Genomic DNA, 14,708 nt, shown 5'->3' on the forward strand with positions numbered 1-14,708 from the left:
AAAAAACCCTGCGTCGTGTTGCAATCTTCAGGTAACGACCTTCTCAGCCCACTTCCCCATTCAGCATACCAGATGGATGGTCTGAAGATGTCTTCGCTGGGGGCTAGACCAAGGGCACTAACTAACCCCCGGAGCTCAGATAGCCGCACGACTTTTGTTCCCCAATGAGTCTATCGGAGCGAGGGAGTCTCCAGGGGCCGTACCGAGAACGGGTTCGGGATCTTTCCGCTTTGACTCAGTCCAACCGTACTTCTCTTCCAAGGTTGTCGTACCGTACAAGGAATATTGGGTGGTAATATCCACGTTCACAATAAGAGGGAGTACCGAGACTTCCGACATTGACTATATCCCCTGGAGCGTCTGGTTTTCTGCGTAGCAGCGACGATGCCGGTATATCACATCGGTACGCATAGCCGCTATGTGCTCTGTGTCACACAGCGCCGAGCCCTTGCTCTACTCTCCCCATACGCTGTTGACCCGACTCTTCTAACGATGACCAGTTCTCATGAAGTTCAAGCCTCACGTCGGCGAGGCTGAAATCGAGAAGTTGAAAGCCAGTGCCGCGAACATGGTCGGCAAGATCCCGGGGCTGCAAAGCGTCGAGCTCAACAAACCGCATCCCAGCACCGCACATCGATCCCAGGGATTCGACTTTGGTCTGGTCGCGGTTTTTGATAAGGCGGAGACGATCAAGGTGTTTGCTGAACACCCTGTGCATTTAGAGTAGGTTTTGAGCTTTCATTCACGTTAGCGAGCAGAGAGATCGAGATGAATGATCTGGGGCAGTACTAACTCTATGGGCAGAACTCACGAGTTCAGGATGAGCCTTTGCACAGATACGCTGGCTTACGATCTCGAGTTTTGACGAAAAATGTTCGGCATGTTATACGTTCTTTCGTAGAAACATATCTTTGGAAATTCAGGCATGGTTATGAGTAGTAACATCATGACATCTCATCATTCCCTGTAACAAAGACTCGCTAAATACAATGATATAGTTATACAGACGCAACAAGGGGAAATATTTGTACACGCTGTTGGCCATCAACGCTCATCACACAACGCTGTAATCGCCTGCCATTCTCGATTCGAGAGGGGTATCATCTAGTAGTGGTCGTGTCGTCCGAGAGGCTTGGCTCTCTTTGAGATATCTCTGGCATTCTGCTGCTTAATTTTCGCAAGACGAGCCCTATGACATGTTAGCCATTATCCTTTGTATTATTGGGGAGGATAACATACTCTTCAGCGGCCTCCATCTCGATACGCTTGATGTGTTCTCTGGCATCTCTCACGGCAGTACGAGCTTGAACCAAGGCACGATCGGCTTCGCGCTCGGCGGCTTCCGCAGAGGCAACGCGTTGACGAGCATCGCTGATGGATGGGTCTTCTTGGTTGCGGTGTAAGAATCCACCGGACCTACGCGAGCCGGAGGAAAGTCGGCTACCTTCTGACGAGGTCGAGTGTCGAGAAGGGGCAGCTTGTGCTGGAGTTGGCTCGCTCTTGTGACCGAAAAGACCCATTGTGATCGATTGGCTTGGTAGTATGTATAGTTATAGGTAGGGTATGTGATTTGATGGATATTGTTCTGAAGCTGGAAGTTGAGTATGAAATTCTCCTACCTTGAGGGAAGATGCAGCATCAAATATAGGTTTCATGTTCATGTCGCTTCGTGGTGTGCACTGTGCACTGAATCCTGTTTCCTTGTCGTGTGACGTAGCATTGGAGGGCAAGAGCACGAGGCTAAGATAGGATCGACCAGCCTTGTTGATCCTACCACCACTCAGATGACGCCACAAGCGTGTTTCTCCAGTGGAGGACGCGCCATCGGGCTCATTTTCCTTGTCTTCAAAGTCTTGGACCCTGATGTCTTTGGAATGTTGTGGTGTCTCAAGCGCGTCGAGCAGTGTTTGGATGACGGCATTTGAAATCTTGGGAAATTGCACAGACAGGTTTGGGATCTCTAATTGGCCTGTGTCTCTCGAACCTGATCGAACCTGTGTGGCTGCTGATGATTCATCTACATCATTCAGGTCAAAGCACCGCACATATAATAGAAAGTACAGATAGCGAGCACGGATGAAGCAGGCACGAGGAGGTTGAGTGAGAGTGAAAGATAGAAGTTGATGGTGGAGTGCGGAGGCGGTTCGGCAGCAGCCACAGCAACGTGCCGCTCTCATGCACACACCTGTGGACTTTATTTTTGCTGCAACTACGTAGTTGGCGCCCATCACCAGGTTCATCCAACGAAGCACGGAGCGCATCCAAGTCATATCCTCTGTCCAGGTCAACCTTTCAGGCTTTAGCACAGTTGAACATGTTTCATATCGCACAAGACTGACAGACCACGATGCTCTTGCAGTCGCAGCCTCGTGATGACGTAGGTGGTTGTCCTTTCCACCTGGCCTGGTCTCGGCTCGGCAGTGACATGACATAATCACGTGCAATACTGCAATGAGCTTCCCCAATGGGTGACCTGAGATGTGGTGCTCGTTGCGGTTAGCGATACATGTTCGAGCAAGTCTCATAAGCCCAACTGTTTGTACTCCATGACAATTCATTCACAGCACACGATGCTGCAAGTTGTCGTTGAACCGTACTCAGAACGGGTGATTAAGGAAGACACTGCTGGCCTCAGCTAAGCTCGTGGCCTGCTCTTTCGATGTAGATACTGATACCATAGTCGTCAATCAAGCATAACATCGTCCCCTCACGCCTTCGCAATCCATCCGCTGTGGATCATGAAGTCGAATATGCGGTTAGCTTTATTGACATCAATCTGGACACTTAAGTTAGCCTGTATTCTTGAGATCAGAACTCTTCATCGCCACTTACCCTGCAGACTCCTCGAGCCTCTTTCTTCTTCATATGACCACCTTGTTTCATGGCTTCCTTCAGCAAGCCTTCTTTGAGAGCCAAGTATGGCTTTGGCCTGATGTGCAGAGCATTACAGAGCTGGATCTCTTCTTCGCTAAGAAGCTGCAAGTCTGCTGCTAGGACCTTGTCATCCTCAAGCCGCCATGGCGTGATTCCGTTTAAAGGTTGTACGACATAGCGGACCTTGGCTTTGGGTCCGGAGGGTTCTGGGCCATTCGCCTCGGCGAAAAGCTTGTCGAAGTCGTTCTCAACAGCGGGCTGAGTGTCGGTGAATACTGGGACGGTCTTTGGCTTGCGTTGAAAGCGTAGCGGCAATTCTGGTGTCGTCAATTTGGATGCTTCTGTTGGCAGATCGGGTTGCTGAATCTGAGCGCCCTTCTTAGGGATCTGTGGCATGCGATCAAATTGACCTTGAGGCTGGTTTCGCTGTACTCGAGCTTGCTTGTCGGCCTCGTACTTTTCGCCACCTTTCAGGTCGCTAATACCCATCTGCTTCCATTCTTGTAATTGCGCTATGGCAATGCGTAGATTGTGCTCCAAGAGAAGATCTCGGTTGAAAGCCTCGAAGTCTTCATGGTTCATCATTCTAGCGAATGGTTTGGCCTTGTGCATAAGATCCTTTTCCTCTTTTGTCCGTTTCTTGTCAAGAAGTTGGTTCTTCTTGTATTCGAGAAGATTGTGTTCGAATATAATTCGTTTGCGTTCTGTTCGAGCCTTCAATCGAGAATTGTAGATGTCGAACACTGTCATCTTCAGGGTGGTTTCTTCATCCATCTCTCCAGTGACTGGGTCAAGCCCGTCACCAGGCTCAAAGGCCATGTGTTGAACGGCTTCCTCGGCGTCATTGGCGAACTCTGTTTCGAATTCCAGACGACCAGGCATGAATCCCTGAACCTCATGGCATGCTGGAACAGAGGCTGTGGGTTTCTGCTTAGGGGTTGCTGGAGGCGCAGACTTGGCTTCTTCTTTGCGCTCTTCGATGCGCCGCTTTTTGCGAGCCTGAAAATCTTCTTTCGGAATCCGTTCAAATAGGTCTGTATCTGCTGGGTCGGCTAACTCCGGTAATGGAAATTTGGAACTGTTGATGTATGTATCAATGTAGTGGTCGCGAACCTCGTCTTTCTCCCGATAACCTCCAATATGCTCCGCCACATCGGCCCAGGATCCCAATCCATATCTCTCCGAGCCTTCTAGTAAAAGTAACTCTTCATCGGCGCCCCAATCTTCGGTATAGATGGGGATTGAGTTCTGTTCGACGACGTGGAATTCATGGTTACGCGGGTCGTGGGTTTTGGATGATTCTCCGCGGGCGAAACATGGGACACAGAGATCGTATTCGCGACAGGCTGAATTTGCGCAGGATATGCGGACAGTCGAGGTGATATCGATGGAGCAGACATCGCAATGATATTTCGTGCCACCATCCCCTCCCCGCGAGGCTGCATTCTTCCTTATGACACCCATACTTCTTTCAATTCGAGCATCTTCCGCTACTTCTGAGTCGGAGGAGAGATATTGCGCGTAGGAATGGGGTATCGGCGCGTCCCCAGAGTCGTTTTCAGCCGGTGGGTCCTTGGGGCTGAGAGGGGCAGGAGGAGACACAGACTTCGATGACTCGGACTCAGAGTCGTCGAAGGTGTAAGAGACCGGTTTTCGAGTGGTCCGCACTGGCCTTGAGGGACTCTGTTGTGGATTTGGTGTTGATAATGGTTGTCCACGCCGTGAGGCTGCCATCCCGTCGTTGAGATTAGGTGCACTTGCCACCCCCGGTTTTCCCGGAGTTTAGCCGAATTGTGGCTGTGATGATTGATCCGACTCCGTTTCACAACTCGGTTGTCCCGCTGCAACAAACACTCCCCTGCCGTCCTTTTCCTTGCAGGCTGAAGACGTGAGCAGAAGCAAGATCCTCGTCAGATTTCCTGTACACTGCCTCAGTATTCAACCGATCATCTGCTTCTCATCGACCCTGTCACTCCTTACCTCTTTTTTCACCGTCCTTCCCCGCCGTTCAGATCCGCATCCGCTTAGAAGGCCAGGACTCAGTTGCCTGCAATAGCTATCCAACTTGAACGTCTTCCTAGACCGAGACTCTTCAGCTGGCAGCTGGCTGTTAGTGTCTGTCGTCCGACGAGACGAGATAGTACAAGATGTCGTGGAAATTGACAAAGAGTATGTTGGCTGTGACGAACGTGGGGTATGAACTGGCGCTGATAATACGCAGAACTGAAGGAGACTCACCTCGCGCCGTTGACGAGTGGCTTTGGTCGGTCGACATCAACATCTACTGTGAAAGGCGACGACTCTAGTTCTACTCATGAATCTGCCAACCTGGTGCCAACCCCCACCACTGAGAGCACAACCTCGACCTCTAGCACAAACAATGGCATTGGTATGTCTTCGTGACGATGTCTGTCTCTATTATTACTGACCATGATCAGCTGCGTCCGAAGCGCTCACCTCACCTCCTGTCCAAACCACGAAACCTGGTATCTTGATAGTCACACTGCACGAAGGCAAGGGCTTCTCATTGCCACAACAATACCAGTCTGTCTTCAACAACTACTACGGGTCTGGCCAGTCAGGGTCCGTAAGACCCAGTTCATCATACTCAGCAGGATCACTGGCAGGATCATACGCTCCCTCTACCAGACCTGTCTCTACCCACGGTGGCATCAATGCTGCGCCGACCATACACGGAAGATACAACAGCAAATATCTACCATATGCTTTGCTCGACTTCGACAAACTCCAGGTCTTCGTTGATGCTGTGTCTGGAACGCCGGAGAACCCGCTGTGGGCTGGGGATAACACTTCCTTCAAGTTTGACGTTTCCAGAGTGTGTGAACTCAGCGTTCAATTATACCTCAGAAATCCAGCTGCTCGACCCGGTGTCGGCAGAAGTGAAGATATCTTCCTTGGAGGCGCGAGAGTGACCCCTAGATTTGAGGAAGCCAAACATTTCACCCCAGACCCAAAGAAGAGCAAGAAGGAGAACGAGAAAGCCGAGGCGGCATTCGCATCCCAAGAAAAGCAGGCAGGTCAGCTCGGTGCTGATTGGCTGGACATTCAGTTCGGTACTGGTTCCATCAGAGTCGGCGTGAATTATGTGGAGAATCGTCAGGGCAGCTTGAAGATCGACGATTTCGAGCTGCTCAAAGTTGTCGGTCGCGGTAGTTTTGGCAAAGTCATGCAGGTCATGAAGAAGGACACCGGTCGAATCTACGCTCTCAAGACGATTCGGAAAGCACACATCATCTCCCGCTCTGAAGTCGCGCATACCCTTGCCGAGAGATCTGTACTCGCACAGATCAACAACCCCTTCATCACCCCACTCAAATTCTCCTTCCAGTCACCCGACAAGCTCTACTTTGTGTTGGCGTTCGTCAACGGCGGAGAACTGTTCCACCATCTCCAGAAAGAACAACGCTTCGACATCAACCGTTCCAGATTCTACACGGCTGAGTTGTTGTGCGCTTTAGAATGTCTGCATGGTTTCAAGGTTATTTACCGAGATCTCAAGCCGGAGAACATTCTTTTGGACTACACTGGTCACATTGCACTTTGTGACTTCGGTCTTTGCAAGTTGGACATGAAGGATGAAGATCGCACCAATACCTTCTGTGGTACACCAGAATATCTGGCTCCTGAACTCTTGCTTGGACACGGCTACACCAAGACAGTCGACTGGTGGACACTTGGTGTTCTCCTGTACGAAATGTTGACGGGATTGCCACCTTTCTACGACGAAAACACGAACGAGATGTACCGAAAGATTCTTCAGGAGCCTCTGCACTTCCCAGGTCCAGAGATCGTTCCCGCAGCAGCCAAGGATCTTCTTCAGAGATTGCTTGATCGCAACCCGGAGCGTCGTCTAGGTGCTGGTGGTGCGGCAGAGATTAAAGCTCATCATTTCTTTGCCGGCATCGACTGGAGAAAGCTTTTGCAGCGGAAGTATGAGCCAAGCTTCAAACCCAGTGTGGTAAGTTATGAACAATCAATCTTTCAGGTCCCACTGTTAACAGTCTGTCTAGGTTGACGCCAGAGACACTGCCAACTTCGACAAGGAATTCACCTCCGAAGTACCCAAGGACTCGTACGTCGAAGGCCCACTCCTATCTCAGACTATGCAGCAGCAGTTCGCAGGTTGGTCATACAACCGACCAGTGGCTGGCTTGGGAGATGCGGGTGGAAGTGTCAGGGATCCTTCATTCGGCAGCATTCAGTAGATTTCTCGCGAACTGTTCTTCTACGATGAGCAACGAAAGACATGAAGATTGGCGTTCAACTGATGAAGAGTTTGGACATGCAGAGCACAATGTGACAGTTTCGGGCAGGAATGTACATAGTTGGGCTGCTTTGCCTTACGACCTGAGCTTTCTAAAACAGCATTAGAACGTCTGGGGCTGATTACACTTGGCTGCACGATTCTTGACGAAAAGGCTACTCGAACGAAACAGTATCACGGTTAACAGCGAATTCATCCATACCAGGCTCGTGTTATTCCGCTCGCTTGATGTCAGTGCTGAGTCTTCTTCTCCGCATTTCACTCTTGAAGGCCGATATTCGGTCCTGCTTTCCCCGCATTGTGCCATGTTCCGAGATGATGGCAGTTGAATGAGAAACATAGCTTGGAATTCCACGCCTGCATACCTATAACAGAGCATGCTGCCGCTCGTCCCCATGCTTTTCTGCGAGTAGTTGGCGCCGTGGAGGACTTTGTGCCTCATCTACTCTTGCCGCTGTAAACTGCGACACTTACGCATCGTGCCCGTCATGGCTGCAAAGAACGTCCTACGAAGAGCAATGCTCTATGGTAACCTTGCGCTAGTCCTTCAGAGAGAAACAAGCTGACTCTCTTGTGTGCACCCAGTCCCGGGCTCGTCACAGCGCTTCCTTGACAAATCCCGAACCATGACCGCCGATTGCATAGCCTACGACCTCGAAGACAGCGTCACGCCAGGCCGCAAAGCCGAAGCCCGCACCCTCGTCCGCAAAGCACTTGACCAGTCCCTGCCCGAGAGCGTAAAAGAACGCGCAGTACGTATCAACAGCGTCGGCTCTGGCCTCGCGTTAGCAGATCTTGAAGAAGTAGTCAAGTCTCCTAACTTGACCACGCTGGTCGTACCAAAAGTCGAGAGCGCAAGCGACTTGACGTTTATAAGCGATGTGCTGACCCATTCACGGAGTAAAGAGTTTGGTGATACACCGATCAGCATCCTAGCCTTGATTGAGAGCGCAAAGTCGCTGCTCAACTTGAACGAAATATGCCGTGCGGCACCGCACCTGTTGCAAGGTCTGGTCTTTGCTGCGGAGGACTACGCGCTGGACATGAATGCCACGAGAACACCGAGTCTGACGGAGTTTCTGTACGCGAGGCAGGCGATTGCCACGGCGGCAAGGGCGTATAATCTGCCCAGCACGATCGATCTGGTTGCCACAGCGTTCAAGAGCGAGGCGGATCACGAGGCGCTGCAACGTGAGTGCGAGGAAGGGAAGGGGATGGGATATAATGGGAAGCAGTGCATTCATCCTAGTCAGGTGGAGACTGTGCAGAAGATATACAGCCCGAGTGACAAGGAGGTCGAGTGGGCGGTCAGAATTACCATTGCGCAGAAACGCGCCGAGGAATTGGGCAAAGGAGCGTGGGCTATGGATGGGAAGATGATTGATGCTCCTGTCGAGGGGAAGGCGAGGGCGATTGTCAAGAAAGCCGAATTGATTGGGTTTGATGTTAAGAGTTTGCAGGAGAAACATAAGGCTCAGCAACCGGAATAGAACGCTACAACTCGTCTTTGGCTCTATATTTTGTGGTTTTGACTGGCTTTTTGGGTTCTTGAATGCAGTAACGTGCTCTTCAAGCTCATCTGCTTTCTTAGACGTTGACACCCTTCTCTATCCAAGTCCTGTACATGTTGGTGTAGTCTAACTCTGGACTCCGTCTGGGATGCGGTACAGTCGCGTGTCTCGAGCGCATCACAGTTCTTTCTTCGTGCTGCGAACGTCGCCATTCGCTGTACTCTTCAGTTCGTTGGAGAAGCCCTTGGCCTCTTTTAGGTCGATCTTCCTCTTCTTGATGGTCAAGCAGTTGATGTCTAGCACGGCACAAATCCGGTTTATCACACGAACCGCCCATGCAAAGTACAGGACCATAGCGTACACAAAATAACCATAGATGTACCAGCGCTCTACCACAGGAGACACACGCTGGAAGCCGAAGAGTGGCAGCCATGCCATCACCGCGCCGCCAATCAGGGGCGCCAACGAGGATGTCCAGTACGGAAACGGTCGGCGGGTCAAATGGTGCAGAATGATCTTGGTCGTGAGTCGGCCGAAAACAAATGATAAAGTCAGGCAGAAGATCAGAAGGTGGTTCTCGGCGAGGAGTATCGAGTGTGGCGATGCCAGCCAGGCGCAGCAACTGCTCGTGAAGAGGACCATGGGCAACCATTCTAGGAAGACGGGCGCGATCGGCAGATTGTCGCGGCGACGGGCCTTGACGACATGGTAGATGCAGGCCGGCAGATGAGCGGTAAAGAACGTCGTGAGGATTATGGGGACCCAGAGGTCACGGAATGTGAGGTCCGCAGGAATTTCAAGAGGGATCGGGAGGTCCTTAGGTATAGTGACATAGTCGGCAATTCGATACGACCAGATTTGAGGGCCAAGGTAGCCTGATACAGCCATGGCTGAGCACGCCAGGATGAGGCCTTCAGTTGGACCGTTGAAAGCACCCAGGTATAGGGTGTGGGTATGGTATGTCTCCCAGGTTGAGAAGAACATCGGCAAGCACGGCACGAGGGCTGTGAAAGCGCCAGTCTTGCTGGGTCCGAGGCCCATGGCGGCCGTCTCGCAAAGGCTCCCTAGCGTGCAATTGAGCGAGTCAATGCCATGGTCGAACAGCTCGCCGAGACCGCTTGAGGTGCCGGTTCGTCGAGCTTGTTTGCCATCGATGTTGTCCATGGTGGAATACCTTTAGCAGAGGATCAGCTTGAATGACTCATTTCTGGTTAAGGTGGACAGCAACTCACATCCACAGACCAGCTGCAAAACTATAGTAGACCCACGTTGGGCCTGGTCCGATCAGGTCTGGGATATAGATCTGGATGAACAGGACATTGATCAAGATGCAGAAGAATCCAAGCAGGGTCACCATGTTGGGAGCTAGCCACATGGGTAACAATTTGACTGAGGCATTCCACTGTGATGGGAAAAGTGAATTAGTCGCGTATGGGCCGTGTTGGATTGAAGGGATGATTTACATAGTGCCGCAGAATATGGTTGGAAATGAGAGATTTGTCCACACTCGAATATTTGTAGCTTTTCAGGTGGGCCATGGCCTCGTCGGATAATGGGTCGGCTGCGACACGATTATGTGAGCCCATGCTGGAAGCAGTTGAGCCTGCTGTAATCCTACCTGAGCCTGCCATCGTTCTTATATCGTCAACGAAATATGCCGATGTACGCGTCTATGTTGCCACACGGAGCAAGCCACAAGAACAGGAAACCAGGACCGAGTACTGATGAAGAAGCCGACGACTGTTTATATGCATAGCATGGTGAGATGTTATGAGGCCGGTTGAGTCTCGAATATCTCCTTCTCAAAGCCCCTTGAATGTGAGAGAGGGGGAAACGGCAAGCTTGAAGTAGTTAACAAGAAGGAAATGTGAGGAAGAAAGAGTTGATTGGTTGCATAGTCTGCTTCAGGTTTTGGTTGGTTGTTGACGCCAAGTCTTGCTGCTTTTACCAGTTGCTGCCACTATTTCCCAAGCAGTCAATTCCACACGTGCCTTCGCGTTGTCCACGACTTGACTCTTTACTCATCACAACCTCACCCCGTTCATCAAACACATCCCCTAGTCAAACGCGGAAGGGGGAATCCTGCTGTCAAGCGGCCAATGTTGCTACCGAGAACGCAGCTGAAGGCTTGACGACCATGGTCCTGTTAAAGCTTCGAGCGCCACAACCAGCCCTACGCTCTTAGATGGAGCCTTTAGAGATTCAGCAGCCGATCGCAGCGGCTCCTGCTCCTTCATTCATAGTCGCCCATCAGAAAGTCGATCTCGATGTCAATTTCAGCCAACAGATTACTGGCAGAACAGAGATTACCATTTATCCCGAATCATCAGATCTTAAAGAAATCCGACTTCATGGGCGGATATGTGCCATTAAGAAGGTTCTGGTGAACGATATACCGCCACCTTCCGTACGCTACGATGATCCCTGTGGACAACTTACCCTTCACTCTAGGAGCACAGTACATCAGCACCATCTGTTGTCCCAGAAACTGGAACGCTCTACAGGATCTGATCCAGAGCCGGACATTGTTATCAGCATACCAAGAAAGGTGAAGATTGTACCGACTGAAGTGGCAGAGGTCCATACGCAGGCTGCGGGCTCGATCAAAATTCAAGAGCCTGCGATCGCAGGTCAGTCTGCGGCCGAGGCTACACAGGCACTGTCAGATACCACTGTTGCCAAGTTTACGCCACTGACCGTGGTCATCGAATTCGAAACTCGGCATGCTCGAGAAAATCTCCAGTTCGTTGCCGGTAAGCGAGGCGGTGGGCGATGGCCGCACGCGTACACTCGGTCAAAGCTTGGTCGTGGGGGTGCTTCGTCGTTATTTCCATGCGTGGATCTCATCAGCAGTCGATGCACATGGGATATTTCAATCAAGTGTCCACGTACGGTAGGCGATGCTCTCAATCAAGCCCTGTCGCTAGATCTTTCACAACTGAATCTTGATCCATCTTCGAAAGACTCTCGTCAGAGTTATGAGAGCAAGGAGATGATCGTTGTCTGCTCAGGTGAACTTACGGATGAGATTGTGGACAAAGTCGACGACACTCAAAAGTCGGTTTCTTTCTCCGTGTCGGAGCAGCTGGCTCCCCAGCAGATCGGCTTTGCTGTCGGACCTTTCGAGAAAGTCAATCTCGGCGAGCTTCGGGATGCGCAGGAAGCGGAAGAGCTCGGGCGTAATGCTGTGGAGATGCTGGCATACTGCTTACCTGGTCGCGCCGAGGAGACGAAAAACACGTGTCTACCACTGACAAAAGCCATGGACTTTGTGGTCCACAAGTACATATCCTGTCCCTTCAAATCATACTCGATGTGCTTCGTTGAAGACATCCCCATGGATTTATCAGTCTTTGCTGGTGTGTCGATGTGCAGTACGAGGCTGCTCTATCCGGAAGAGGTCATAGATCGAGCTCAGGAGGTAACTTGGCAGTTGGTCTATGCTATCGTTTGTCAATGGATCGGCATCAACATCATCGCAGAAGATCCACGGGACAATTGGATCATCATTGGTGGAGCTTACTTCATCGCCGGTCTGTTCATGAGAGATTTGTGCGGCAACAACGAGTATCGCTACTATATGAAGCAACAAGCTGATCGAGTGTACGACCTAGACCATGAACGACCCTCAATTTACGAGATGGGAGCTCTGATGCACGTGGACCCGGCAGAGTACGAATTTCTGACCATTAAAGCGCCTGTTGTGCTGTTCATTCTAGACCGGCGCATTGCAAAAATCCAGGGCACATCCAAAATGCCAGCGATTTTGGCCAAGATCCTTACCAGAGCTCGAACCGGTGATCTGGTCAACAACGCCCTCTCCACAGACCTATTTCAGAAGACGGCGGAGCGGTTTGCTCATATGAAAATCGAGGACTTCTTCAGCCAATGGGTGAAAGGTGCAGGTTGCCCCAGATTCCAAGCATTTCAACGGTTCAACAAGAAGAAGTTGGTGGTGGAAATGCTTATCAAGCAGGACCAAGGCACCACCACGACAGATCGAGAACTTGATGTTGACGCTTTTATGCGAGATGCTCGCGAGGATTTCCAGACTGTCTATGCAGCTCCACCACAACCAGTCTTCACTGGTCCGATGACTATTAGAATTCACGAGGCTGATGGTACGCCTTATGAACACATCGTTGAGATTAAGGATGCTAGCACCAACTTCGATATCCCCTATAACACCAAATACAAGCGTCTCAAGAGGAGCAAGAAGCAGCGAGCCCGAGCCAGCGCCAAGGCAGCTACTGAAGGTGGAGATGAGGAGAACGAAGCCCTGGTGTACTGCCTAGGTGATGTTCTGCAGGGAGAAGAAGATGTCGCCGACTGGAGAATCACCGAATGGAGCGCAGAGGATGAAGAGCGAATGAATTCAGAGTCTTACGAATGGATTCGTCTGGACGCTGACTTTGAATGGATCTGCCGAATCAACCTTCAAATGCCAGGCTACATGTTTGCGTCACAACTTCAGCAGGACAGGGACGTCGTTGCTCAACTTGAAGCGGTGCGTCACATTTCGAATTATCCACCGTCGCCGCTGGTCTCGTCCATATTCACGAGAACATTGATGGACCGTCGCTACTTCCATGGCGTACGATCACTGGCCGCCCAAGGTCTAGTAAAACACGCGAAGGAAGAAGGTGAGGCAAGAAACATTGGGCTGTTCCACCTCAAGAAGGCCTACGAAGAGTTGTACTGCATAACGGATCAAGGCCTGGCCATGACCAGACCAAATGACTTTTCTGATCAGCTGGCATACTTGCTACAATGCGAGATCATCGAAGGCATTTCCAGAGTGCGAGACAGCCGCGGACATACGCCTAAAGAAGTCAAGGAGTTCCTGCTGGACAAGCTGAAGTTCAACGACAACTCGGCAAATGACTATTCGGATGCGCATTACGTGGCTCACCTGATGAGAGCGCTCACGACCGCGGTGATGGCCCGGCCTCATCACCGGATCGGTGTGGATGACATGGACGTCGATGTCGAGGATGAGATGCTCGAGATGAGACGACTTGAAGAACAGTTTCTCGAGGAGATTGACCGCTACCGCCGAATGGACGAATGGACCAGTTCTTACCAAAACCTGTACTCACGGACGGCATTGGAGTGCCAGGCCATGCTTGCAGCAGCTGGTGTCGGTCGGTTCTCACCCTTGCACTTTTTGCAATATACCAGACCAGGGAACTATGATATGCTTCGGCAAGCAGCATACACAGTCCTGATCACGCCGGGCAATCTCGACGAGCCTGCAATCCTCCGCTACGTGATGTACTGCATGGTGGCAGACGCTTCACCATGGTTACGACAAAGTCTACAGCGGGCTTTCGGCAAGGTATTGGCCAAGCGTGCGATCGGAGACAAGACTGTGTCGGCACAACCGGCTACGGATGGGCTTGTCATCGAAGATACAGGCGTAGCGGACGCCCGCCAAGCCGACCTGGCGAGACGACACACTATGGAGGGCGCCATTTCTGCGCTCAAAAAGGAACTAGGTGGCCATGAGGTACTGAAATCGGCATTATGGAATGTCATCTGCTATGATCAAATCACCCTGGAAGACCTGCAGACCATGCTGGAATTCTGCCGTATGTTATACGACCCTGTGGATTCAATGAAGGTGTCTCTAAAGCTGCCGCGGTATTGGCGGGTCGAGAATCTTGGGAAGGTAAGTCTGACCATCGACATCTTGATTCGTGTCTAGACTAATATGTTTCTTCAGGGCAAACTGAAGTTCGCACAAACCCAGAGGGTCAGATCAAAAGTTGTGCCGAAATGGCAACCTCCTATACCCGCCGCGCGAGCAGAGCCACAAACAGCGCGCCCGAGCATTGGTGGTGGTGGTGGAGGGCTGAAGCTCACATTCAAGATGGGCTCAAGCCAGCCGTCCAAGCCTACACCCACACCTCCTCCTCCTGCACCGCCTGTGCAGACTCCTACCGCTGGACCAGGCCGTGTCGTCCTCAAATTCAAGCCAGCTTCGAAAGGATAAGCTTGCGGTGTCGTGGATCGCTTCTTTTCGACAGCGACTGTTC

At 51.4% G+C, this 14,708-nt stretch overlaps 8 protein-coding genes across 8 annotated transcripts; 4 read left to right on the forward strand and 4 right to left on the reverse strand.

The window, feature by feature from the left end:
- Window positions 1–71: 71 nt before the first annotated feature.
- EDD37DRAFT_294789 (uncharacterized protein) lies at window positions 72–788 on the forward strand. The gene is made up of 2 exons (XM_062811158.1): window positions 72–403; window positions 501–788. Exons 1-2 carry the CDS (start codon window positions 385–387, stop codon window positions 725–727), a joined length of 246 nt encoding a protein of 81 aa, XP_062674025.1. The 5' UTR covers window positions 72–384; the 3' UTR covers window positions 728–788.
- Window positions 789–940: 152 nt separating this feature from the next.
- EDD37DRAFT_294762 (uncharacterized protein) lies at window positions 941–1,821 on the reverse strand. Its single transcript, XM_062811155.1, has 2 exons — window positions 1,240–1,821; window positions 941–1,189 (listed from the first exon to the last, which is right to left on the reverse strand). The coding sequence occupies exons 1-2, from the start codon at window positions 1,518–1,520 to the stop codon at window positions 1,105–1,107; spliced, it is 366 nt and encodes a 121-aa protein (XP_062674026.1). The 5' UTR covers window positions 1,521–1,821; the 3' UTR covers window positions 941–1,104.
- EDD37DRAFT_294801 (uncharacterized protein) lies at window positions 1,139–2,691 on the reverse strand. The gene is made up of 2 exons (XM_062811159.1): window positions 1,240–2,691; window positions 1,139–1,189 (listed from the first exon to the last, which is right to left on the reverse strand). Exon 1 carries the CDS (start codon window positions 2,556–2,558, stop codon window positions 1,551–1,553), a length of 1,008 nt encoding a protein of 335 aa, XP_062674027.1. The 5' UTR covers window positions 2,559–2,691; the 3' UTR covers window positions 1,139–1,189; window positions 1,240–1,550.
- Window positions 2,692–2,707: 16 nt separating this feature from the next.
- EDD37DRAFT_559886 (transcriptional adapter 2-alpha) lies at window positions 2,708–4,338 on the reverse strand (the record flags this gene model as incomplete). Its single annotated transcript, XM_062813821.1, has 2 exons — window positions 2,708–2,776; window positions 2,833–4,338. The coding sequence occupies 2 exons, from the start codon at window positions 4,336–4,338 to the stop codon at window positions 2,708–2,710; spliced, it is 1,575 nt and encodes a 524-aa protein (XP_062674028.1).
- A 376-nt stretch (window positions 4,339–4,714) lies between these two features.
- EDD37DRAFT_624367 (non-specific serine/threonine protein kinase) lies at window positions 4,715–7,412 on the forward strand. Its single transcript, XM_062816158.1, has 4 exons — window positions 4,715–5,043; window positions 5,096–5,263; window positions 5,313–6,853; window positions 6,906–7,412. The coding sequence occupies exons 1-4, from the start codon at window positions 5,022–5,024 to the stop codon at window positions 7,098–7,100; spliced, it is 1,926 nt and encodes a 641-aa protein (XP_062674029.1). The 5' UTR covers window positions 4,715–5,021; the 3' UTR covers window positions 7,101–7,412.
- Window positions 7,413–7,647: 235 nt separating this feature from the next.
- On the forward strand, window positions 7,648–8,649 carry EDD37DRAFT_647796 (citrate lyase subunit beta-like protein; the record flags this gene model as incomplete). The annotated part of the gene is made up of 2 exons (XM_062817933.1): window positions 7,648–7,687; window positions 7,745–8,649. The coding sequence occupies 2 exons, from the start codon at window positions 7,648–7,650 to the stop codon at window positions 8,647–8,649; spliced, it is 945 nt and encodes a 314-aa protein (XP_062674030.1).
- Window positions 8,650–8,748: 99 nt separating this feature from the next.
- EDD37DRAFT_294872 (ethanolaminephosphotransferase) lies at window positions 8,749–10,542 on the reverse strand. The gene is made up of 4 exons (XM_062811160.1): window positions 10,289–10,542; window positions 10,134–10,231; window positions 9,903–10,072; window positions 8,749–9,844 (listed from the first exon to the last, which is right to left on the reverse strand). The coding sequence occupies exons 1-4, from the start codon at window positions 10,299–10,301 to the stop codon at window positions 8,848–8,850; spliced, it is 1,278 nt and encodes a 425-aa protein (XP_062674031.1). The 5' UTR covers window positions 10,302–10,542; the 3' UTR covers window positions 8,749–8,847.
- Window positions 10,543–10,855: 313 nt separating this feature from the next.
- EDD37DRAFT_647798 (transcription initiation factor TFIID subunit D2) lies at window positions 10,856–14,665 on the forward strand (the record flags this gene model as incomplete). The annotated part of the gene is made up of 2 exons (XM_062817934.1): window positions 10,856–14,341; window positions 14,396–14,665. The coding sequence occupies 2 exons, from the start codon at window positions 10,856–10,858 to the stop codon at window positions 14,663–14,665; spliced, it is 3,756 nt and encodes a 1,251-aa protein (XP_062674032.1).
- Window positions 14,666–14,708: the final 43 nt, after the last annotated feature.

Source organism: Exophiala viscosa, assembly GCF_022695815.1.
Source record: "Exophiala viscosa unplaced genomic scaffold EDD37scaffold_2, whole genome shotgun sequence".
In the NCBI taxonomy this organism is placed as follows: domain Eukaryota; kingdom Fungi; phylum Ascomycota; class Eurotiomycetes; order Chaetothyriales; family Herpotrichiellaceae; genus Exophiala; species Exophiala viscosa.

Coding starts and splice junctions, on each gene's coding strand:
- EDD37DRAFT_294762 (XM_062811155.1), bottom strand. CDS start 1,520: ATGGGTCTTTTCGGTCACAAGAGCGAGCCAACTCCAGCACAAGCTGCC. Junction 1,190..1,239: donor GAGATGGAGGCCGCTGAAGA/GTATGTTATCCT, acceptor AACATGTCATAG/GGCTCGTCTTGCGAAAATTA.
- EDD37DRAFT_294801 (XM_062811159.1), bottom strand. CDS start 2,558: ATGAATTGTCATGGAGTACAAACAGTTGGGCTTATGAGACTTGCTCGA.
- EDD37DRAFT_624367 (XM_062816158.1), top strand. CDS start 5,022: ATGTCGTGGAAATTGACAAAGA. Junction 5,044..5,095: donor GTCGTGGAAATTGACAAAGA/GTATGTTGGCTG, acceptor GATAATACGCAG/AACTGAAGGAGACTCACCTC. Junction 5,264..5,312: donor TAGCACAAACAATGGCATTG/GTATGTCTTCGT, acceptor GACCATGATCAG/CTGCGTCCGAAGCGCTCACC.
- EDD37DRAFT_294872 (XM_062811160.1), bottom strand. Junction 10,073..10,133: donor ACCATATTCTGCGGCACTAT/GTAAATCATCCC, acceptor TTCCCATCACAG/TGGAATGCCTCAGTCAAATT. Junction 9,845..9,902: donor TTTGCAGCTGGTCTGTGGAT/GTGAGTTGCTGT, acceptor CCTCTGCTAAAG/GTATTCCACCATGGACAACA.